Source organism: Elephantulus edwardii, unplaced genomic scaffold, assembly GCF_000299155.1.
Source record: "Elephantulus edwardii isolate Elephantulus edwardi_28Jun2011 unplaced genomic scaffold, EleEdw1.0 scaffold00239, whole genome shotgun sequence".
In the NCBI taxonomy this organism is placed as follows: domain Eukaryota; kingdom Metazoa; phylum Chordata; class Mammalia; order Macroscelidea; family Macroscelididae; genus Elephantulus; species Elephantulus edwardii.
The window spans coordinates 2,292,169-2,317,326 of NW_006399989.1; the positions used below are offsets into that span (position 1 = coordinate 2,292,169).

The 25,158-nt window shown below is 42.2% G+C and overlaps 1 protein-coding gene across 3 annotated transcripts in view; it reads left to right on the forward strand.

The window, feature by feature from the left end:
- Window positions 1-24,422, forward strand: part of KDM5C (lysine (K)-specific demethylase 5C) — a 52,244-nt gene extending 27,822 nt beyond the window's left edge. For 2 of the 3 annotated variants that reach the window (XM_006898891.1, XM_006898892.1), the window contains exons 13-26: window positions 9,543-9,662; window positions 9,747-9,941; window positions 17,259-17,440; window positions 17,533-17,657; window positions 17,784-17,931; window positions 18,778-18,883; window positions 19,615-19,973; window positions 20,491-20,629; window positions 21,139-21,318; window positions 21,457-21,594; window positions 21,805-22,407; window positions 23,083-23,161; window positions 23,259-23,458; window positions 23,562-24,422. In XM_006898891.1, the coding sequence (XP_006898953.1) occupies window positions 9,543-9,662; window positions 9,747-9,941; window positions 17,259-17,440; window positions 17,533-17,657; window positions 17,784-17,931; window positions 18,778-18,883; window positions 19,615-19,973; window positions 20,491-20,629; window positions 21,139-21,318; window positions 21,457-21,594; window positions 21,805-22,407; window positions 23,083-23,161; window positions 23,259-23,458; window positions 23,562-23,927 (2,940 nt within the window). In that variant the 3' untranslated portion in view covers window positions 23,928-24,422. The remainder of the gene's footprint in view (window positions 1-9,542; window positions 9,663-9,746; window positions 9,942-17,258; window positions 17,441-17,532; window positions 17,658-17,783; window positions 17,932-18,777; window positions 18,884-19,614; window positions 19,974-20,490; window positions 20,630-21,138; window positions 21,319-21,456; window positions 21,595-21,804; window positions 22,408-23,082; window positions 23,162-23,258; window positions 23,459-23,561) is intronic. The other variant, XM_006898893.1, reaches the window with a different exon arrangement.
- The last annotated feature ends 736 nt before the right edge of the window (window positions 24,423-25,158 follow it).

The window sequence follows — 25,158 nt, forward strand, 5'->3', positions numbered from 1 at the left end:
TCCCAGTTGTTAAAAGAGGGGAAAATTTAAACAAATATATAACAAACAATTTTGAACATTATAATCTTTTAAGCTTAAGGCTCAAAATATTAACAATATGATCATTTCCAATCCAGAGATACATGTTCCAATGCCATTCCTATTTTCCATAAATGGTTTTGGTAAGAAGAATATTGTAAATGTGGATACAGTTATGAACAGTTATAAATCCATTGCCATCCTTACTCTAGCTTAATTTTTTTTTTTACATTTAAATTTGTTATTAATTTCATTAAAAATTTACAGAGGCTTTGGATTTCCATTCATTCATTGTTGTACGTTTCTCCCCTCCCAAGCCTCCCCCTAGAGCACTACCCTCTTGGAAAAGTAAAAAAAAAATTCTTTCATTGTTTTACAAAACCTCCCCCAGGTCCACTCCACCATGTAGCCATCACTCTTTACTCCTGTCATGACAGAAATACCTAATCACATATCTCTTTGAAACAGTTTTCTCCCTCCTCTGTTTCAGTGCAGTATACATTATTGAATCCATCTTACTCAGTCTCTCCCCAACCCCAAGGTCAGTCCTGTTTTAGAACAGTGGCACCATGAAATATTTGTCCTTTTGTGGCTGGTATGTTTCACTCAGCATAATGTTTTCCACAGTCAACCATTTCGAATAATATTGCATGAGTTCCTTGGTTTTCAGTGCAACCTTGTATTCCATTGTGTGAATATACCACAGCTTCTCTAGCCATTCGTTTGTTGATGGGCAGTTAGGTTGTTTCCAACTCTTTGCTATTGTGAACAAAGGCACAATAAACATGGGTGTGCATATATCTGCTTGGATGTCAGTTATGGTCTCCTTGGGGTATATTCCCAGTAGTGGAATTGCTGGGTCAAATGATATCTCTATTTGCAACTTTTTGAGAAAGCGCCATACCGCTTTCCACAGGGATTGCACCATTTTACACTCCCACGAACAGTGAATAAGGGTTCCAGTTTCTCCACCACCTCGCCGGCATTCCACAGGGGTTGCACCATTTTACACGCCCACCAACAGTGAATAAGGGTTCCAGTTTATCCACAACCTCGCCAGCATTTGTTGCTTGCTGTTCTGTTAAATTTTGCTATTTTAACTGGTGTGAGATGATATCTTATAGTTGTTGTCATTTAATTTCTTGACTCCTGGTACCAGCAGTCTTGATTGTGGATCTAAATAAGATGAAGCTGTTGATATCAGTGTTTTCTTTATATGTTACCTGTTTGCCCAATTCACATGTCGTGATGTAATCTATTTTGAAGGCTGTTGTCCTTGATCTTCTGCAGCAAATGTTTCAAGTCTGTTCACTTTCAGCAATCAAGGTTGTGTCATCTGGATAATGCAGGTTGTTGATCAGTCTTCCTCCAATCTTGATGCCACATTTTTCTTCATAGAGTCCAACTGCTTGAAGTATTTGTTCAGCATACAGATTGAAGAGGTGTGGAGAAAAGGATACAGCCCTGATGCACACTTTTCTTGACTTTAAACCATGCATTGTTTAAGCCTTGTTATGTTTGGACATTGTGCTAATGCGAAACCTATACTTAGACCAAGAGGCGGTTGTCAGAACAGAGCAAGGAGACACTACATGGTTTAAAATCAAGAAGGGGATCCATCAAGGATGTTTTCTGTCTCCATACCTTTTCAGTCTGTGTGCAGAACAGATTATCCGAGACGCTGGGTTGCACGAGGAGGAATGTGGCATCAGAATTGATGGAAGAGTCATCAACAACCTGCGTTATGCAGATGACACAACCCTGCTTGCTGAAACTGAGAAGGACCTGAAGCGCTTGCTGCAGAAGGTCAGAGACTGCAGCCTTCAATATGGATTGAAGCTCAACATCAAGAAAACAAAGATTCTCACCACTGGGCCAATTGGCAGCGTCAGGATGGATGGTGAAGAGGTAGAGATAGTTAACAGTTTTAGTTTACTTGGCTCCACAGTCAACACTCTTGGTACCAGCGGCCAGGAAATTAAGAGACAAATTGCATTGGGAAAGTCAGCTATGAGGGACCTCTCAAGAGTACTGAAGAGTAACAACATCAGGCTGGAGACTAAGGTGCGCCTGGTCCGGGCTGTAGTCTTCGCAATTACGTGCTATGCATCAGAGAGTTGGACAGTGAATAGGAATGATAGAGAATTGATGCCTTTGAGCTGTGGTGCTGGAGAAGAGTGTTGAATATACCATGGCCTGCTATGAGAACAGGTTTGTCCTGGAGAAGGTGAGGCCAGAATGCTCCTTGGAGTCAAAGATTCTGAAGCTTCAACTGACATACTTTGGGCATGTTCAAGGAGGGACTGGTCCTTGGAGAGGGACATCATGTTTGGTAGAGTAGAGGGGTGGCGAAGGAGAGGAAGACCTTCGATGAGATGGATCGATCCTGTGACACTGGAGTGGTGGGAATGGTTGTGTTTGAGATGGCTAGGTTGGCACAGGATAGAACGGCGTTTAGAGCTCTTGTACATAGGGTCGCTATGGGTCACAAGCGACTCAAAGACAACAACATCATCAATGTTTGGACAACAGCTTCTTGGTCTAGGTTAGATGAACATGATTGGATGTTCTGAGATTCCTATTCTGAATGTTGTTATCATGGAATGTGCAAAGAGCTGGAGTTAAGAGTACAAGGGGGGAAAAAAAAGGATTCAAGGGAAGAATTCACTTGGCATTTCTCAAACTCAGAGTACTAAAACCAACTTCAAGCCTTGAGTTTTAATACTGAGAGATATAATGGGAAAATCTTGAATGGTCCAAAAAGCATCAGAAGGAGATAGAGGGAATATGTAATTACTGTAGAATTGTCTGATACTGAAATATTGAAGGTAGCATATGATCAAGAGCTGGTAGTAATAAAGGAAGAAAGCTGCACTGAAGGGGTTGGCAAAAAAGAAGGTCTTAGAAATTGATGCAGTACCAGTTGACATGTTTCAACTAACTGATACAGCCCTGGACGTGCTCACCAGTCTTTGTCAAGTTTGGAAGAGAACTATCTGGCCAACTGACTGGAAGAGATCCATATTTGTTCCCATTCCCAAGAGAGGTGACCCAACAGAATGTCAAAGTTTTTAAACACTATCATTAGTATCACATGCGAGCAAAATATTTCTGAAAAGTATTTAAAAATGACTAGAACAGTATATTAACAGAGATCTGCCAAAAGTTCAAGCTGGGTTTAGAAGAAGTCAAGGCACTTGATGTTGAGATGTAATCTATATTGAAGGCTATAATCTTTTATTTTCTGCAGCAGGCAATTCAAGTCCTCACAGCAAGCAAGATCGTGTTGTCTGTGTAACTCGGGTTGTTGATGAGTCTTCTCTGATTCTGATGCCAGAGTTTTCTTTATATAGTCCAGCTTCCCAAATTATTTGCTCAGCATATATATTAAGTGTGGAAAAAGGATATAGACCTTACACACACTTAGACACTTTTCTTGATTTTGCACCATGCAGTGTTCCCTTGCTCCGTTGGGGCAAGAGCTTCTGGGTCTAGGCATCGATTTCATGAGTATGATTAATTGTTCTAGGATTCCCATTCTTCTCAGTGTTTAACCATAGTTAGTTAGGATCCACAGGGTCAGGTGCCTTTGTATAGTCAATAAAACACAAATAGTAAATTTGTGATACAGTATAATTTGATTTATGGCAAAATATACTTTGAAGGATCTTTGTTGGCCTAGTTGGTACTCTTCTCCCACACTAAAATTCAGAGTCATCAGTTTTTCTTCCATCATCCTTAGTCATTGTCCAGCTCTTAGATATAAAGCAAGTGACTCAAAAGACCATGACCAAGACCACACCTTAGTCCTCAAATTGACATCTTTGCTTCCTAATAATTTGGAGAACTTCCTGACTACAGACTGCCAATGCAGTATGTTTCCTAATCTGACGGCTAATACCAAGTAAAGTAATTGTGGATCCAAGTAAAGTGAAGTCATTGACAGTTTTAGGCCTTTCTCCATCTATCGTGATGTTGCCTATCAGTCCAATAGGTAGGGTTTTTGTTTTCCTGATGTTGAGATGCAATCCATATTGACTAGCTTCATCTCACACATGACGGACATGTTACTAGGAGGTGTTATTCTTTGGAGAGAGACATGCTTGGGGAGGTGAAGGGTTGATGAAGGATAGGAAGACCCTCAACCAGATGGATTGACACAGTGACTGCAGCAACAGGCTTGAGGATGTCGGAGATTGTGAAGATGGCACAGAATAGGACAGGGTTCAGATCTGTTATTCATAGGGTTGCTATGAGTTGTACTCAGTGGCACCAAACAACAGCAACTGTTAGCCTAGTGGTAAGGAGCTGCACTCTCAGCCCAAAGGTACACGGGTAAAATCTACCAGCTTCTCCACCGGAGGAAGATGGGCAATCTCCTGTGCCTCTGAAATCCTGCTGCACGGTCAGTTATGGATTGATTCTGAGTTGAGGGTACATAACAACAGCATAATTTGATATCTAATAATAACCTAGTTGTGCTAGTTTTTGAAGAGGAAGTACAGAATTTCATTTCTGGTTAAAGACGTGAAGGAAAATCATAGGAAAATGTACTGGACACATAAATAATACTAATAATGTACTTTTTGTGTATGTACATATGGAGCTTTAGTGGTAAGGAATAGGTTTCTGGTGTAAAGGAGCACAATTTAAATCCACCAGCTGTTTCCCAGGAGAGAGATGAGCAGTCAGTCTCCTCCCATGTGATATACTGCCTCTGAAACCTGTGGGAGGGTCAGCTCTGGGTTGATTCTGATTCAGTGGTGCACAGAAACGTGTGTGCTTGTCTGTGTGTGAGAGAGAGAGTGAGTGATTTTAGACACATAAGTCATATATTATGTGCTCATTTAACAGATTTTGTATGCTGTGTGTTTCTTTTGAAAACAGGGAATACTTGAAATTATTCCCCACTTTTATATTTGCTAATGTGACACTCACTGTTGTCACGTGTTACATCTTTGTAATACATGTTAATAACCCATGAAAATGAGAATTAAAATTACAGAGATGGAGAAATTGATAATATCAAAACAACAACAAAAACTAGCAAATAGATAAATGGGGAAGCTGAATCTCATGCCAGTCCTGAGACATCTGAGAACCAACCTGATAGAAACTCCGAATCCCCCAAAATTCGAGTCAGTTGCACCAGACGTTCTCAGGATTAAGATAAAAAAAAAGCCACACTTTCTGTCATCTAGTAATAACCCTGTAGGACAGATTAGAACTGTTTTATAGCATTTCCAAGGCTGTAAACCTTTGTGGAAGTAGACTATCTTGTGTGTTTCCCATGGAATGGCTGATGACTCTAAACTGCCAACCTTTTGATTAGTAGCTGAATGCTTTAACTACTATAGCGCCTTGGACAGGATTAAAATAAAATAATTTCAAGTCTATATAAGAAACTGAAATTTCTTTCCATGGTGGGAATCTGATCCTCCCTCTTTAGCAAATGATTTCTTTTTGAAGAGGTTAAAACAAGAGTCTCTGGATTGTAGTCTATAAATAGTGGAACTCAACAGTACTGGATTTTGAGTTTTCTAGCCATCACCTTTCAACTGTCATCTATGACTTTTTCCTTAAGGAAAAAGAAATTGGTTGTTTTCTTTCTAATACCTAACCAGCCTAGAGTTCCCCACACTGAATGGCCCAGCCAGATCACCCTGTTGTGAAGGTCACAGCTGACAAGCTTCAAGTGTATGCTTAGAAATTTCATTCAGCCTTTGATATTTTTTTTTTTTTTTTTTTTTGGTGGCTTCAAGTTTATTTCCACTTGGGGTGGATAAAACAGCTATGGATATTCTAAACGCTCGCGTGTGATTAGACAGTAAAGAATGGGGTTCTCGCAACTTTTTGGTCTTTTGCTTTTTTGAAATAGAAAGAACCACCCATTTCTGCACTTGGTGCACCTGCCTCATCTATGGGGTGGGGCAGGGAGGTGCTCATGGAAGCCCCTCAGGAAGGCGTTGGTGGTGGTGGTGGTGGTGACGGTCCCCTTTCAAGAGGAGCCCGGGGCCAGTGCCGCCTGGGTGCTGCCAGGCTGCTTCCCTGGACCAGGTCACAGGTGACCACACTGCCAGAGGCCGGGGGTCCCAAGCGCTCTGGGGACTCCAACACAGTGGCCCGGGTCAGCCTTGGGGAGCCCTGGGTGGTGGGGAATGGCTTCCCCCAGGTACTCAGCGCTTCCACAGGAGCTGTTACTTGAAGTGGATCCCATACGGTGCCGGTAGTAGTTGTGGGTGGCCACAAGCGAGCCGCTGGAGGGGATGGCCACCATGCCTTTGTTTGTGGCTTGGTGGAAACCTCAGCAGCGACCCCTCGGGCCTCTGCGTGATCACAGGTGGCAGAACACCAGGAGAGAGGAAAAAAAAAACAAACACCTAAGCCACGAAGCCCATTTGCGCAGGAGATTGTGGAAACAGGGCCCAACACCACAACCTGATATCTTTAAATATAATCAGACAGCCACACATTAATGAACAACTGAGTAAAACCTTTAAAACAAAAGAGAACCAAACAACAATCAAAAAAAAATCTTCAATTTAGAGAGACAGACCGGGCAGGGAAAAATAAACTTGAAAAGGAAAAAGAAACCTGAATATCATTGTTAATGAAATTATTCAAGTATATTTTCTAGGACATAGGTATATTTTGAAGGACATAAATTTTCCAGAATCAAAGAACTCACCTAGTACATAGATCAAAACAGATCCACACCAAGGGCACATTTTGTGATTTTTTTTTTGTTGTTGTTGTTGTTATTGTTAAAATCCTGTAAATTTTCTGAGAGAGAAAAAGTTTCATTCAAAGCATTGTGCCATTCAAATCAGAATGTCTTAAGACTTGAACAACATTGGAACTAGAAGACTGAAATATAATGCCTTAATTATTTTAAGGATCTCTGGTGGCCTACTGGCAAGAAGCTGCACTGCAATCCCAGAGGCGCACAGTTCGAATCCCCAGATGCTCTGCTGGAGAAGGAGGGACAATCTCCTCCTATACCAGTCAGATCTAACTTGATAGTACACACACACACAAATAATAAAATTTTTTTAAAAGTAGTTTTAAATTTCTAATTCTGTATACAACCAAATTTAGAATTCTGTATATAATCAAATTATCAATCAAGTGTGAAACATTAAAATTTTTCCATTGTTTCTTAGGACACTGTTGGAAGATTCTAGGTCATTAAGTAAAAAAGGAAGACATAGCATCTAGGGACAGGTTTATCACAGGATAAGTAACGGTTTAGGTGTATAGTTACTCCAGATTGGAAAAAGAATTTGAAGGCTCCCCAAGAGACTACTAACAGGTGAAAATTGATAAGGAGATTGGAAAGTGTAGTTGTTGTTGTTATGTTCCATTGAGTCGCTTGCGACTCATAGCGACCCTGTGTGCAACAGCCCTAAACTCTGCTCTGCCCTGTGCCAGTCGCACTGTCTCCGATACATTCATCCCGATTACCCCAGTCACTGAATCAATCTACTTCATAGAAGGCCTTCCCCTCCTGCACTGTCCCTCCACCCTACATGATGTCCCTCACTAAGGACTTGTCACTCCTTATAACATGTCCAAAGTATGTTATACAGAGCCTCAGAAAACTTGCCTCCAAGGAGCCTCCCAGTTTAACCCTTTCCAGGATGAAGCTGTTTTCCTAACAGTCCATGGTACCCCCAGTACTCTTCCCCACTACCAGAGCTCAAAGGCATCAATTCTCCTCCTATCTTCCTTAGTCATTGTCCAAGTCTCTGATGTATAACAAGTGATAGCAAAGACCGTGGCCTGTATCTGACACACCTTAGTCTCCAGAGTGACACCATTGCTCTTCAGTACTTTGGAGAGGTCCCTAACAGCAGACTTTCCCATCGCAATATGTCTTTTAAATTTCCTGGCTGCTGGTGTCAAGAGTGTTGACTGTGGAGCCAAGCAAACTAAAGGTGTGAACAATCTCAATCTCTTCACCATCCATCCTGACGCTGCCAATTGGTCCAGTGGTGAGAAACTTTGTCTTCTTGACATTGAGCCTCAATCCATATTGGAGGCTGAGTCCTTGACTCTCTGCAGCAAGTACTTCATGTCCTCCTCAGTTTTAGCAAGCAGGAGAGTTGAATAGAAGATTTCAAAAGGCAGCACAGGATGACAAAATAAAATATTACAATGAAATGTACAAGGAGTTGGAGTCAGAAAATCAAAAGGGCCGAACTCGCTCAGCATTTCTTAAGCTCAAGGAACTGAAGAATAAATTCAAACTTTGAGTTGCTATAATCAAGTATGCTTTAGGCAGAATATTAAATGATCCAGGAAGTATTAAAAGAAGATGGAAAGAGTATACTGAGTCACTGTATGGAAAGGAATTGGCAGACACAGAAGAATTTCATGAAACATCATATGAGCAAGAGCCTGTGGTGATGAAGAAGTTCATGCTGTTCTGAAGGAAATAGCAAAAAATAAGGCCCCAGGAATAGATGGTATACCAGTTGACGTATTTCAGCTAACAAATGCTGCCCTGGCTGTGCTCACTGAGCTGTGCCAAGAAATCTGGAGAACAACCACTTGGCCAACTGACTGGAAGAGATCTATATTTGTTCCCATCCCAAAAAAGGGTGACCCAACAGAGTGTTGAAACTATAGAACAGTATCATTAATTTCACATGCAAGCAAGATTGTACTGAAGATTATCCAAAAACGACTGGAAAGTGTAGTATTAAACCATTAATACATGCATAGAAAATGGAACAGAATGAGACCCTCCCCTCCAAAAAAACCCAGAAACAAAAAACAGTTGAGGGAGAGTAGATTCTGACACATGTTGCCCCCTTGTATATTAGAGTAAATCTGTGCACCATTGAGTTTTGAGTGGTTGAAATATTTGGGACTTGATTGCCAGACCTATCTTCCAAGGTGCTGAAATGTGAAGGTAACCACCAAAATAATGAGGTGAAAATTATTTCTCTGTTGAGGAAAGAATGACAGGAGTCAGGGCTTGCTGATTTTGATATAAACCTTTGATCCTTATCATTGCATATATATATGACTGATAAAAATAAATATTGGTAAAACAGCATTGCCAATTTAATGAGACATAGTATTTTTAGTTTTCATTGTGTACTAGGAAATATTTTGGTGTATGTTTGTTCCCTACTATTTTTGAGTATTATTATTTTTTTTATTTTATATCGGTTTGCTCACAAAGTTCATATACATTGTGTTTCACACTATGCCTGATTCACACTGTGTTTCATTATGTTTTAAAAAAATCAGGCACCATTGGACCTTGTCCATCATTACCCAGTCTTTTCGGGTCCCTACCTTTTGACTAAAATCTTCCTTTCCTCTGTCAATCCAAATAAAAAAACCTGTGAGCACAGGCCATGTCCTTCTTTCAGTGTTGGCAGATCTGGAATTCTGTTGTCAGATTGTGTTCCTGAGGCTCTTCCTTTGTTTTTATAAGGACCTTACACTTATATTAAGTTTAAGCAGGCTATGAGAAACTGACATTTACCAACCTTGACTTTCTTCCTTAGGTTGTCCGTACAAATCAGTGTGCAGGAGAATTTGTTATCACTTTCCCCCGTGCTTACCATAGTGGCTTCAACCAAGGCTACAATTTTGCTGAGGCTGTGAACTTTTGCACTGCTGACTGGGTGAGTTTGGAGTATGGTGGGCTGGCAGGCAGAAAAATTACTGTTAGGGGAGGCTGAAGCACCTAACCATAAACTTGTCCACAGTTGCCTGCTGGACGTCAGTGCATTGAGCACTACCGCCGACTCCGAAGATACTGTGTCTTCTCCCATGAGGAGCTCATCTGCAAGATGGCTGCCTGCCCAGAGAAGCTGGACCTGAATCTGGCAGCAGCTGTACATAAGGAAATGTTTATCATGGTTCAAGAAGAGCGACGTCTCCGAAAGGCCTTGCTGGAGAAGGTGGGTGGCCGAGAGAGTACTACTCTGAGTCAAGTACCCTAACCTGGTAGAGGTGGGAGGGTAGGTAGCAGCAAGAAGTAGAAGATAGGGTCAGTTCTCTGGGTATAGTAAAAAGAACTGGGTACAACTTGGTTGAAAACCACATCCCATTCTTTGCTCTGTTTACCAGCAACCTTGGGGCAATTTTTTGTCTGTTTTCTCATCTGAAAAATGGTGATTATAATATAATGCTTATTCGAATGGATGAGTGGATTAATGATGATATTTTGTTGGGTAAATGGACCATACTAGGTGCTGGCATAGCTACTGTTTATCATTACTTAAATAATCCAACAAGACACACAGAGTCACTCAGTCATTTACTCTGCCATCAGATCAAAACTGACTCATAACTGACACTCCATTGGGTTTCCATAGCTGTGAAATGTATAAGGAAGTTGCCCATCTTTCTCTCGAGGAGCTACTGGTAAATTAAAACTGATAAAAACCTTGCTCTTTGGATTACCAGTGTAACTTCCCGTGAGCTCCACCAGAGCTCCCCCAGAGACAAACCAGTGTATGAAATTCCCACCAGTAATAAGTTGAGCTGGGTGCCTTTTCAAGTTACTCAACCACTTTTTTCGTAAAATGAAACAAAACTCTGTAAAATGAAAGTGAATACCTAACTTGCCAGTTAAATTGATTATAAAATGAGCAAAAGTGATTTATGCTTAGGGTCCTGTTAACTGTACTTAAAATATAGCAGCTGTTGCTATTGTTGATGATATTAGTACATGAAAAAATGATTGAAATATAAATTATTTATTTTTAGGAAATGCCATTTTATTACATTTAAACTCAACTCCTTGCCATCAAGTCAGAACTGACTCATAGTTGACCTTCAGTGGGTTTTCAGAGGCTAGAAATAGAATAGAATAGCGGTGGATTCGAACCACCTAGCAGTGCAACTGTAACCATTAGATCACTGGAACTCCCTACATTTAAACTACAAAAATAATATTAACAAGTAGAAAGGGTCCTACTTTAATAGATTTTTCTCATGGTAATAGCTATCAAGAAATCAAAAGCCACATTAGTCTTGGGAAAACCTGCTGTTATGGACCTCTTTAAAGTGGTAAAGAAAAATGTGTTTAAAGACAAAAATGCTTCTGATAGAAGCCATGCTATTTTCAGTTGCTTCCTGTACATCTCAAAATTGGTCAATGAATAAGGAAGACCAAAGATGCCTTTAAATTGTGACGTTGGCAAAAAGTATTGAATATACCATGGACTGCCAATACAACAAATATGTCTTGTAGTGTTCTTTAGAGGCAAGGATTATGAAACTTTTTCTCACTTACTTTGGACTTGTCAGGAGAAACCAGTCTTTGGAAGAAGACATCATTCTAGGAATGATAGAGGGTCAGTAAAAGGGGAAAATCCACACAACAGAATGGATTGACAATGACTACAATGGATCTGACCGTGACACAGATTGTGATAATGGTGCAGGATAAGGCAAAGTTTAAATTTGTTGTTCATTGAGTTGCTATGACTCACAGTCAACTTGCCAGCACCTAACAATAAGTTAAGCATATGTCATTTGTATATATAGATGAGTAGAAGCTGCTACAGATTTAGGAAGTCAACTTCCTTCATTTTAGCTTTCCCCTTAATAGTTCATGTTCACCCAAGTAGAGAATTGACTTAGAGTCCTCCCATGACATTACAAAGCTGGTTCTTACTGCCTATTTGGCTAACAACTTTGCTGTGAAAGTGGACTGTGAGGAGAATCACAGCTGTGGTAAGTGTTGAAAGTCTGGAGTCTCCCAGCCTGGTGTCAATTGGTAAAGTGCTGGAATTTTTTTCCCAGGCATCATTTTCTCTCTGAAAAGTTAACTCTAAGAGTCATTTTATATTGTTCTTAAATGGTAGAAATAATGACTCTAGCTGCTTGAGTCTCTGGAAAGAGATGAGAGGAATAGGTACTCTTATTTTGACATTTAGAATTTTTTACTCTTAAAGTTCAGAATCTCTCCTGTATTGATGTTCTGTAAGAGTGCTTGCATATTTGAGTTCTTTTCTGAGAAGAGAGTTGCATCCAACTCTCAGAGAAATCCATGGTCCCAAACCAGAGTCTTTATCCCTAGAATATTATCCAGCTTTAGAAGACATAATTGATGCCAAATTCTTTCTTTGGTTAAGTTTCTTACTGAAAGATTTGGTTTATTTTAAGTGCTTAGATAACTTTTCTAGGTCATCTATTGCTTTATCTTTGTTGATCTTTATAACAACCTTCTTCTCTACCCCTTCCTATCTTCAGGAACCCATGAGCAAATGATTCTCTTTAGACCTTATATAATTGATTATTCTAAGGAATGAGTACCTCCCTGCTGGTATTTGTCAGTTTGTAAGCCTATCTGTTGTTTAGCCAAAAGTTTAACCATGGAGGTTTTATTCCAGGCTTTAAGAGTGACTAAGGATCATAGTCTCAAGTTTCCACATCAGTGTTTATTGGACAAGTAAGCCTAACAAAAGTTTTTTTGAGTCTTGTTCCACATTTCCTTCTGTTCTGTCCAGGTGATCCCTTAAGAGAATTATCAGCAGTGGTAGCTGGGCACCATCAAGGCAGATATTCTTTACTTATTAAGCCAAATTACTGTTTGGTTTTAAGAAGACTTCAGGGGTTATTTTTGGTTTAAGGTTTAAAGATTATCCTAACACCCAAAAGCAAGCCCACTGCCTTATATAGATTACAACTCAGCAGTCCTCAGTCAGGTTTCCGAGATTGTAAATTCTTACTAGAGAAGGCAGTCCATCTTTATCCTGCAGATCAGCTTCTAATTTCTAACTGCTGACCTGTTGGTTAGCATAAGACATAATGTAGTATGCCACAAGCCTATGTAAAAATTATCTTAGGGCCAAATAGGCCTTTTAAGGGCAGTTTATCCAGGCTCCAAGACTGTCTTTAGCTTCAGAATGTCCTTGGTCCATTGAAATTATGTTCTGCATTTCCTCCCTATTTGATCAGGATTCTTCTATAGAATCTTTAATCAAAATGTTCAGTAAGTTGTCAGACACCATTCAGTTCTTTTGGTCTCATAGGGCACATCATTTCCTTATCCTGTTTCTGACTCTTTCCATTGGTGAATAAAGATCTTTTGTTTTGCCTTGAATGACTGCTCGCAAGTTTTAAGACCCTACGGACTATGCAACAAACTAGGAAGTATAATCTTGTTTTTGTTACTGCCATCAAGTCGCTAGTAACTCATACCGACCAGCTTATATAGCTTATATGTCTATATGACAACAGTTCTGAACCCTGCTTATCCTGAGCCAACCTTACTGTCTCTGACACACCTACCCCCATTACCCCAGTCATTGAGGCAATCCATCTCATCCACACTCTTCCTCTCTTGAGCTGTCTTTCCACCCTGCCAAGCATGATGTCGCTCTCCAAGGAGTTCTCCTTGCAACATGCCCATAGTATATTAAACAAAGTTTCAGAATTCTTGCCTCCAAGGAGCAGCCTGGTTTCACCCTCTCTTGGATGAACCTATTTGTTCTCCTAGAAGTCTAGTATATTCAGTACTCTTCTTCAGCACCACAGCTCAAAGGCATCAATTCTCCTTCTCTCATCTCTAGTCATTGTCCAGCTTTCTGATGCATAACAAATAATTGTGAAGACTATGGCCTGGATCAGGCATACCTTAGTCTCCAGACTGACATTGTTGTGCTCTTCAGTACTCTGGAGATGTCCCTGACAGCAGACTTTCCCAGTGCAATTCGTCTTTTAATCTCATGGTTGCTGATAATAAGAATGTTGATTGGAGTAAAGCAAGCTGAAGCTGTTAACAATCTCAATCTCTTCAGCGTCTATTATGATGCTGCCAATCAGCCCACTGGTGAGAATCTTTGTTTTCTTGATGTTGAGCTTCAATCCATATTAAAGGCTACAGTCCTTGACCTTCTGGAGCAAGTGCTTCAGGTCCTCCTCAGTTTCAACAGCAAGATTGTGTCATCTGCATATCATAGATTGTTGATGAGTCTTCCACCTGATGCCACATTTATCTTCATAGAGCCCAGCCTCCCAGATTCTCTGTTCCACAAAGAAATTGAAAAGGTATGGAGATCCCAGAGGTATGTGGTTCGAATCCACCAGATTCTCTGCTAGAGAAGGAGGGGCAATATCTTCCTGTACCAGTCAGATCCAGTTTGACAGTGTACACACACACAAAAGAATTAAAAATTTATTTTTTAAAAAAAAAGGTATGGAGATAGGACACATCCCTGGCATACACCTTTCGCAGTTTTGAACCATGTAGTGTTTCCTTGCTCTGTTTTGATATTGCCTCCTGGTTTTACATAAGCACAGTCAAGTATTCTAGAATTTCCATTCTTCTCAGAGTTAGCCACAAACACAGATAGACATTCCTCTGGTGCACTCTGCTTTCAGCCAAGATCCATCTAACATTAGCTATAATATCACTTGTACCACAGCCTCTTCTAAGCCCAGACTGCACATTTGGCAGTTCTCTGTTGATGTGCCGTTCTGGTTGTTTTTTGGATAATTTTCAACAAAATCTTGCTTGTGTGTGATATTAATGATAGGGTTCAATAATTTCCGCACTCTTTCAGGCCACTTTTATTTGGAATGGGCACAAATAGGATCTCTTCCAGTCATTTGGCCAGGTGGTTATTCTCCACATTTCTTGGCACAAATTGGTGAGCATATCCACAGCAGCATCTGTTTGTTGAAATACGTCAGTTGGTGTTCCATAAATTCCTAGGGCCTTGGTTTTTGCCAATTCCTTCAGAGCAGCTTGAACTTTTCATCACTACAGGCTCTTGCATATATGTTTTTCATGAAGTTCTTCTGTGTCATCCAATTCTTTTTGGTACAGTGACTCTGTATATTCCTTCCATCTTCTTTTATTGCTTCCTGGACCATTTAATATTCTGCCTAAGGCTTCCTTAAGTACTGCAGCTCAAGGCTTGAATTTGTTCTGTTCCTTCAGCGAGTTCAGCCCTTTTGATTTTCTGACTCCAGCTCTGTACACATTTCATTCTAATTATTTGCTTTACCTTCTCAAACTGCCCTTTGAAATCTTCTGTTCAGCTCCCTTAATTTATTCCCTTTGCTTTGGCTTCTCAGCACTCTAGTGCAATATTCAGATCTCACCTGACATCCATCTTCATCTTTTCTTCCTTCTCTGTCTTTGTAATAACCTTTTGCATTCTTCATGGATGATATTCTTGATACTCTCCCACAGCTTATCTGGTCTTCACTCATTAGTGTTCAAGGCCTCAAATCTGTTCCTGAGATGGTTTTGAAATTTGAGTGGGATAGACTCAAGGTCAAATTTTGGTTCCTGTGGTTGATTTAACCTTTCTTTAGCTTGAACTTGCATATGAGTAGTTGGTGGTTTGTTCCACAATCAGCACCTGGCTTAGTTTTCACAGCTGATACTGAGCTTCTCCAGCAAGTCTTTCCATAGATGTAATCAATCTGATTCCTATGCATACCATCAGGTGAAATTCATGTGTATAGTCTGCATTTATGTTTCTTATAAAAGGTTTTTGCAACGAGTACAATTTACAGAATTCTACCGTTCTATTTCTAGCCTTTTTTCTGTCACCAAGTCAGTGTTTTCCTACTATTGATCCTTTTTTCCTATTTCCAGCTTATGCACTCCAGTCACCCTTTATCATCAGTGCATCTTGATTGCATGTTCAGTTGATTTCTGACTGCAAAAGTTGGTAGAAATCTTGTATTCCATCCTTTTGGCTCTAGTTGGTGCATATATTTGAATGACAGTGGTATTCACTGGACTTCCTTTTATGTGTATCCTGTCACTCAAGATATTTGAAGATGAATCTAGAAATTACTTTTTTAACTATGAAATCAAATCACATTTTTCCTCACCTTTTCATCTCCAGCATAGTTGATCATTTGATTCTCTGATTCAGAATGTCCCATGCCAGTCCATCTCGTTTACCTAGTATGTCAGTATTTATGCATTCCATTTCTTTTCTTGACGGTGTCCAGTTTTCCTACATTCATGCTTCTCACCACATTCCAATCACTAGTGTCTGCTTACAACTGTTCCTCTTTTTCTTCCATATTTGAGAGCTCAGCCTCAGTTGCTATACCTGTTAGTCTACTCCAAGTGTGCTCTATTGTATGGAGGATTTTTGAATAGTTGCACTAAATATATTAGTAGAGCAGTTAACTGAGGTGTAGCATGAAACTATGACCCTAAACCAAAAACCCAAGTCCAACTCACTGCTACTGTGTTGATTCTAACTCATAGTGACTTTGTTAAATAGATTAAAACTGCCCTTAAGGATTCCAAGGCTGTAAATATATATGGAAAATGTTTCTTCATTTTCTCAATGGTGAGTTCAGACTATTGACCTTTTGTGGTTTTGTCAGTTGCTTTGACCATTGCACTACCAGAACTCCTTGATCAGTGCTCTTTTTCTATCTTAAATTCATTACTCCATAAGCAATACTATCCCCATCTACCTTACTTCTCACCACTAGTAACTGCTAATAAACTTTGGTCTCTAGACATTTGTCTGTTCCCCCCCCTCCCTTTTTTTTACATTAAAGTTTGCAGGAGATAGATTTTAAACACACCCATATGCAAGTCAGAAATTCTTATAGAAAAAAATTTTTAAATCCTTAAAATTGCTCATTGTCTCTCAGTTATCCCAGCAAAGCCAGTTTTTCCTCTATTTTTGGAATACATTGCATTGTCTTCATCTGATAACATCATAGTTTATTGTTCAGTGTTCCTAGGAAACATTTGTATCTCCAAAGACTAGATGCAGGCATATACCATTAACTTATTGTTAGATACTTGCATGCAGTTCTCCTTGTTTACTAAGTAGCTAGTATTGCTCATTGAACAAAATGGGCAGTGAGTAACTGGAAGTTTCCATTGTTTTGTAGTATGTGCCTTCCATACTATTCAAGCCTATCATTTGATAACTCTCACAGTAGTGTGGACTCTCTGTATTTCAGTTTATTGCCTTCTTCCAGGTTTAGGGTTTTGTTTTTTTTTTCCTTACCCTAAAGGCTTTTTCACATCTAGAATTTTACTTATTAGCTTTCACTATACAGTTCTCTTTGCTTCAGTACATATTAATTTAATATTAACTTATCTTTCTTTATCTCATCCCACTAGCTTAAAAATGTGAATTTTTATAGAGGCAAATGTGTACCATGGGGTTTGATCTCCCCTACAACCATGAGCATAGGTTGTAGTCTCAGTGATGGCTTTTCCATGACTCTGTTCCCCTATATAACATATGTGGGTTGAACACCCTCAGGGCATCACGGAGGCTGAGCGAGAAGCATTTGAGCTCCTCCCAGATGATGAGCGCCAGTGCATCAAATGCAAGACCACTTGTTTCTTATCAGCCCTGGCCTGCTATGACTGCCCAGATGGCCTCGTCTGCCTTTCTCACATCAATGACCTCTGCAAGTGCTCTAGTAGCCGGCAGTATCTACGGTGAGCATGGGGCCTGCCTGAAGAAAGGGAGGCCAAGAAGGAGGATGCAAAATTGGGCCAGATGTTCTCTTTTCCTCTCCACTTTTTTCCAGATATCGGTATACTTTGGATGAGCTCCCTGCCATGCTGCATAAGCTAAAAGTTCGGGCTGAGTCCTTTGACACCTGGGCCAACAAAGTTCGAGTGGCCCTGGAGGTGGAGGATGGGCGAAAGCGCAGTGAGTGATGGGGGGGGTGGAGGTACTCCACAGGCAAGTTCTATTCGCTTTTCTTCTGTCCTCCAACCCCCGTACTTGCCTTTCCTCAATACTGCCTACTCCTTGCTGATCTCATTCTTTCTCCAGGCCTTGAGGAGCTGAGAGCACTTGAATCTGAGGCCCGTGAGCGGAGATTTCCTAATAGCGAGCTGCTGCAGCGATTAAAGAACTGCCTGAGTGAAGCAGAAGCTTGTGTCTCTAGGGCTCTAGGACTGGTCAGCGGCCATGAAGCTGGGTATAGCAGTGTGATGTGTTTGGGCATAGATTGCTTGCTGAGAGATTCAACATCTAAGAAAAGTGATATAACGGATAGACTTCAGAGCACCATTGGTCAGAGTGGACATCAAGAACCTGACAAGTGCTAGAGTATGAGATGACCTGGGAGATAATTGGGGAAGGCAAGGAGACCAGACAACATGGAGAGATGGAGAGGGCAGCCGTAGTGATAAGAATGTCTAGAGATACTTATTTTTGTCAGTATCTGGAGGAAATGTTAGGGACAGGCTGAAGAATTTGGGGGGCATGGAAAAGTTATACAAGGTTTAACTTGGCAAGAAAAGAACGCAGAAACATACACCTGATTATAACTGTGTAGTTTTAATAATTTATTTAGGGAATTAAATAAAGCAAAATTTCAGTGGAGGATAGATTGGAACTTCAGCTTTGTTGTCATCAGTTAATTTCTAAAACTCAATTACTATCAAGAACTGATTTATAGGTGACCCTCCATTGGGTTTCTGAGACTATAAATTACTTGGGAATAGATTGAACATCTTTTTGTCATGGAGCTACTGGTGAATTCAAGCCGTCAGGTTGTGTGGCCTTTGGTTTAGCAGTGCAACTCCCTATGGACTATACTAGCAGAGCTCCCTTAGTTAATTTCTAAGACTTTCCCCAGCTGAATTCTTTCCTTTGTTTTATAAAAATCTTAAAACTTTCCCTATAATTTGAGCAGCTCTGTGAACTCTGAGGATAACAGAAATCAAAATGGGCATGTGTGGTGAGGAGGATATTGGATCTTAGAAGAGAAGGGGAGGGGACTGTATTTGGACTTGAAACCCCATATGTGAAACCTCCATAGCCCCTACAGGGTGGCTGGTCTTCAAATGACCCTGGCTGAGCTCCAGGCCTTTCTGGACCAGATGAACAACCTGCCTTGTGCCATGCACCAGATTGGGGATGTCAAGGTGAGGAGGGGTGCATTTGTAGTGCTTTTGAGGGATCAGGGGGACCAGGGGACCAAAGGAGCAGTGTTCTCTTGGCTCTCTTATATAGCCTAAAGTATTTGACCAAGATAGGATGCATATGTAAAAAAAATAATAAAAGACATGAGGCAAACAAAGTGACTGCCTCTCAAATGAGATATGAGGGACAGGTGGCAAGGTTATGAGTATAGGGTATAGAGTCAAGGGAATGTTTGCTGGAGGAGGAGGAGAAGAAGGAAGTGACAAGGGTGTTTTGTGGGACCTGAAAGTTGAATAAAGTTTATGAAGGTAAAGGATAAGTAGCATGGATAATATAGTGGACACCAATAACAGCATAAGAGTTTATGAGAAGACTAAGCTAAATAACTTTTTTTTTTAGTTTTTTTTTACTATTATTTTTAGTTATAAGAGGTTCTCTTGGTGCTACATGATTGGAATTCTCTGTGGAATTAAATAAAGCATAAATTCCTGACCAAATTAAGATTATCTAGAAATAGAACCCAGCAATCTGTGTTTTTAGCAAATTCCTCACAGTATTCTAATGGGCAATCAGTATGGGGAACCACTGTCTTTGGGTATGAAGAAGAAGGAGAGTCTAGCCCAAGGTAGGCGCTCTCTTACCAAAAGAAGGTAGATAAGGCAAGGCTGTTTGATGATGGTAGATCTAAATGAGCCCAATTGAGGAATTTGTTGTTCATCCTATATCTTTTTAGGATATTCTGGAACAGGTGGAAGCATACCGGACTGAAGCCCGTGAGGCTCTGATGTCGGCGCCCTCCAGTCCAGGACTACTGCAGTCCCTTTTGGAGAGGGGACAGCAACTTGGGGTGGAAATACCTGAAGCCCAGCAACTCCAGCGGCAGGTAGAGCAAGCACGATGGCTGGATGAGGTGAAATGCACATTGGCTCCCTCGGCTGGAAGGGGCACCTTGGCTGTCATGAGGGGACTCTTGGTTATGGGTGCTAGTGTAGCCTCTAGCCCTGCTGTGGATAAGGCCCGGGCTGAGTTGCAGGAGCTGCTGACCATTGCAGAACGCTGGGAGGAGAAGGCTCATCTCTGCCTTGAGGCCAGGTATGTTAAACCTCTTCCCCTTTCTGCTCTACTCTCAACCTTCATCCTCTAGTGGAGAGCACATGGGTGGCTTTGGACTCCAGACTCTGTGTTGATGTATTAATCGTCCTTCCCTATCTTTTAGTTTTTTAACAAACAAATATATATACATGTAGAGGCAGAGATGGACAGATAAAGAGATATATAAAGCAATACCTCTACTGGCCAACATGTGCACACACAAGCACAAGGATAGATGGCTAGATCTTAGTAGTAGGGTATTACACATAGAATAGGTGTACAGACTAGTGGACAAGCAAGATACAGAAGTTAATGCCAAAGATAAAAGTTGAGTACATAAATCTGGGACAGATTGACATAATACAGAAAGTAAGTAAAAGTGGCAACAGGATTAACAGCACTCCAGGCCCCAATGCAGATTAAGTTGATGACTAGGTTAGACTTCTGGTTAGGTAGAACACTGTATACCAAGTTTGTTGGTTTTGTTGTTTGTTTGTTTTTAACCCCCTACATTTAGGCAGAAGCATCCACCAGCCACCCTGGAGGCCATAATACGAGAGGCAGAAAACATCCCTGTTCACCTGCCCAACATCCAGGCGCTCAAGGAGGCTCTTGCTAAGGCCAGGGCCTGGATTGCTGATGTGGATGAGATCCAAGTGAGGACCCTGTCCTCATTCCTGGACCCCCAACCCATGTCTTTAGTATAGCTGGAAAGGGATAGCATACATGTTGTTTTGTGTTAAGTTGGATTGAATTAGGGTAAAGGAGCATGGCACATAGAAAAAAAAACCCGAAGCTACAAATGTGCCTGGGCAGTAGTTTGAAGAGGGATTCTCCTGAGGGAGAATGCGGGTAAGAACGAAAATGGGGGTACAGAGAGGAACATGTGATGTTAGAGTTAGATAGGGGCTGTAGGCATGGCAAGAACAGTTGAAGAGGCAGAGCATAGCAGAATAACTAGTCTGGTAATCCTGAAGACTGACTTGACATTTTGGTGCTAAGGCAGTGGATATAGGAGATGGGTAGAGAGAAATAGATAGCTGTTCTTTCTTCTAATTTATTTTCTCTAACTCAAGAATTAGCTGGACAGTGATGCCCAGTTCAGGGCCAGCAAGTATTAGATGTTGCTAAGTTGAAATGAGCTTTCTTTTGTCCCTGTTCCCAGAATGGTGACCATTACCCCTGCTTGGACGACTTGGAAGGCTTGGTAGCTGTGGGCCGGGACCTACCCGTAGGATTGGAGGAACTGAGACAATTAGAGCTGCAAGTACTGACGGCACACTCATGGAGGGAGAAGGCATCCAAGACCTTCCTCAAAAAGAATTCTTGCTACACATTGCTGGAGGTGAGACCTGAGACCCTGGCCCAGCATCACCTGCCCCTGGTATGGCTGTTGTGAAATGGTTCATATGACAACACAAGTTTTTTAGCAGGGGAATTAGGGAGAAAGGTCCTTCATTCCTGCTCTGCCTGCCTGCCTTAGGTGCTCTGCCCATGTGCAGATGCTGGTTCAGACAGCATCAAACGCAGCCGGTGGCTGGAGAAGGAGCTGGGATTGTACAAATCTGACACAGAGCTGCTGGGGCTATCTGCACAGGACCTCAGGGACCCAGGCTCTGTGGTAAGGAGCTTGGGCATAGATGGAGAGAAGCTGGGTTTTTAATATCTCCCTACTGATATCTGGTGATGATAGTGTCTCTTGAGCTGGGTGACCATCTGGGCTCCCCACCCCCCAAGCCTCAGTTTTCCTAGTTTGGGAGTTAGTTAAGGGAATGAGAGGAAGAGGGGCACTGGGTCCTAACCTGCTTTCCCCCTGCCCTGGGCATGGCAGCTTGTGGCCTTCAAGGAGGGGGAACAGAAAGAGAAGGAGGGTATCCTGCAACTGCGTCGCACCAACTCAGCCAAACCCAGTCCACTGTCATCGTTGAGCACAGCTTCCTCTGCAACGTCCACCTGTGTGTGTGGGCAGGTGCCTGCTGGGGTGGGGGCTCTTCAGTGTGACCTGTGTCAGGACTGGTTCCATGGGCAATGTGTGTCGGTGCCTCGCCTTCTTAGCTCCCCGAGGTCTAGTCCCATCTCATCCCCACTGCTGGCATGGTGGGAGTGGGACACCAAATTCCTTTGTCCACTGTGCATGCGCTCACGGCGCCCACGCCTTGAGACCATCCTGGCACTGCTAGTGGCTCTCCAGAGACTGCCTGTGCGCCTGCCCGAGGGTGAAGCTCTGCAGTGCCTCACAGAAAGGGCTATCAGCTGGCAAGGCCGAGCCAGACAGGCTTTGGCCTCTGAGGATGTGACTGCACTGTTGAGACGGCTTGCTGAGCTTCATCAGTGGGTGCAGGCTGAACCTAGGCCAGAGGTGCCTCCTACCTACCCTTCTTCAGTCCCTGCCTCTGACCCTCTCAGGGAGGGCAGTGGTAAAGATATGCCTAAGGTGAGCTGTCAACCCAACACTTGCCCTCAGATTTCTATCCTAACTTCTACTCCTATTTAGGCCCCAGCCCTGTCCCTATCCTTCAATTTTCAGGCTCATGTGACCCTGCCTCCCTGCCATTCTACATCTGAATCCAGGCTGGAGGAGCCCCCCACCTATCCTTCGGTCTCTGTGTCCGATCCTCTCACAGAGGACAGTGGCAAAGATATGTCTAAGGTGAGCTGCCAGCCCAACACTTGCCCTCAGATTCCTATCCTAGCTGCTATCCCTACTTAGGCTCCAGCCCTGTCACAATCCTTTCGTTTTTAATCTCCAACTTTGTCTTCCTGCCATTCTACATTCTACCTAGATCTTTAGATGATGCTCCTTGTCTGTCTCTAAGCTGGCAGAAGTTGAGGGGTGGGCAGGGCGGGATGAATGAGTATAATGTGGTTCTGGTTTAGTTGAAATGAATCCTAGTGGCACTTTGGGCAAGTGCATTTTCTGTTAACCAAAAAGTCAACAGTTTGAACCCATCATGAGAGAAAGATGTAGCAATCTACTTCCATAAAAATCACAACCTTGGAAACCCCATGGAGCAGTTCTACACTGTTCTTTAGGGCCACTATACACCCTACAGCAGTGAATTGGCCTTTCAGTTGAGTTATCCCTACCTATTCTTGCTCTTGTTGCTAGATCCAGGGGTTACTTGAGAACGGAGACAGTGTGACCAGTCCTGAGAAGATAGCTCCAAGGGAAGGCTTAGGTAAGAGAGGTAGGTTGACTGGATGTCACATATGGTCTTATCTGTAATGGTGGTTTTGGTAAAATCTGGGCAGCTTCTAACCCAACCTGCCCCTAAAACCTTCCAGATTTGGAGCTGCTGTCCTCATTGTTGCCCCAGTTGACTGGCCCCATGTTGGAGCTGCCTGAGGCAACCCGGGCCCCTTTAGAGGAGCTCATGTTAGAAGGTGACTTGCTTGAGGTAACCTTGGATGAGAACTACAGCATCTGGCAACTGCTACAGGCTGGGAAGCCTCCAAACTTGGAACGCATCCGCACACTTCTGGAGGTGACGAGAGGTTCATGGATAAGACCAGGGGGTCAGACCAACTGGGCAGGAAGCTCAGGCCTGACCAATGTCCCACAATCCTTTTCTGCCTATCTCATCACAGCTGGAGAAGGGAGAACACCATGGGAGTCGGGCACGAGGCCGAGCCCTGGAGAAGAGGCGGCGGCGGAAGGTGGATCGGGGTGGGGAGGGTGATGACCCAGGCCGAGAGGAACTAGAGCCAAAGAGGGCACGGAGCTCAGGGCCAGAGGCTGAGGAGGTTCAGGAAGAAGAAGAGCTGGAGGAGGAGACTGGGGGTGAGGGTCCTACTCTTCCCTTCCACACTACTGGCAGCACCATCCCCCCAGAGAAACAGAATGGCTTAGAGCTGGGACTGGTGGTTAATTCAGGCCTCTCTGTTCCTTTGTCCACACTGACTCCCCAACTGCATCTTCCCTACCCACAGCAGCCACCTCAGCAGCAGTTGTGACAGTGGTTGAGTCCTATAGCACAAACCCCAACAGACCACCTCCTGTCCTTTGACCTGAAGGATCCTCTTTCTAACCATCAAACCTGCTTCTTGGGAGGGGAGTAGGGCAAGGTGGCCACTTCCAGGGCCCACCATAGAAGTCTTTTGATTTTTGTATTCTGACTCCAAGGTATTGTTCAGACCTCAACTCCTGGGGGCTGGCCCCTGGAGTATCCCTTCCTGGTAGCCTCTAACCAGCATTCCCAGACGTCTGAGGCAGATCGATGGATGTGTAGATAGGCAAGGTGCGTGCTGAAGCTCTCCCAGCACCATTCCAAAATGCATATGCTAACTGGGGAATTTCTTTTCTCTCTTCACTACACTAATGACCTTGGCCAACCTATGTTACACTAACCTCACCTCCCTCTTTCTCCATCCTCCCTCTTCTCTTCCCTCTCATTTCTTCTCCCTTCTCCTGATCCACCCAGGAGGAGGATTTTCACATAGCTGTCCTCATCGTTATTGGTTTGTTGGTTTAAATTTTTTTTTTTAAATTTTAAATAGATTTGGTTGAAGAACGTTTTTTAAATAGAGTTGGTTGAAGAAAGTTTTTGGTGCTTGTTATCACAACCACCTCAAACCCATTCTCCCTTCCCTTCACCTGTCTCCTTTCTTCCTCCTGGGTTTATGTTGTAATAAAGGAAGATTGTTGGTGTGTAATTAATTTGTTCAAAAGGAAAAAAGCAAAATAAGAAACTTGGTTCTAGCTGAAGCTTATGTTAATTTTATTTTATTATTTCCCACTTGTTAGAAATAAACCCTAGAAGCATTTTTTTTAAACATATGTCTCAGAAGTGCATTCATTTATTTCCATTACCTCATTAACTGTGGAGCAAGCTGTGGTGTCTTCAGGGGCACTAAAGCTAAAGTCAAGACACTTTTGGAATCTAAATTGCGTTCCACCAGGATCTTTAACTTTGAACCCCAATTTCCTTCCCACAAACCATTTTTTAGTAGGTGGACCTCACCCAAACTGCAACCAGTCTATTCCAGCTTTGCGTATTCCAATTTATTGTCCTTAAGGTGCTAGAGAAATTTTTTTTCTCCTACAGCTGGAGAGAGAATTTACTATAAAACTCAGCTATTTTAAATGTACAATTCAATGATTTTGAGGATATTTTCAAAGTGCAGATGTGATCCTGTTAGTCTGTTTTAAATCTTTCAAGGTGTTTCACTGTTACTAATATATATA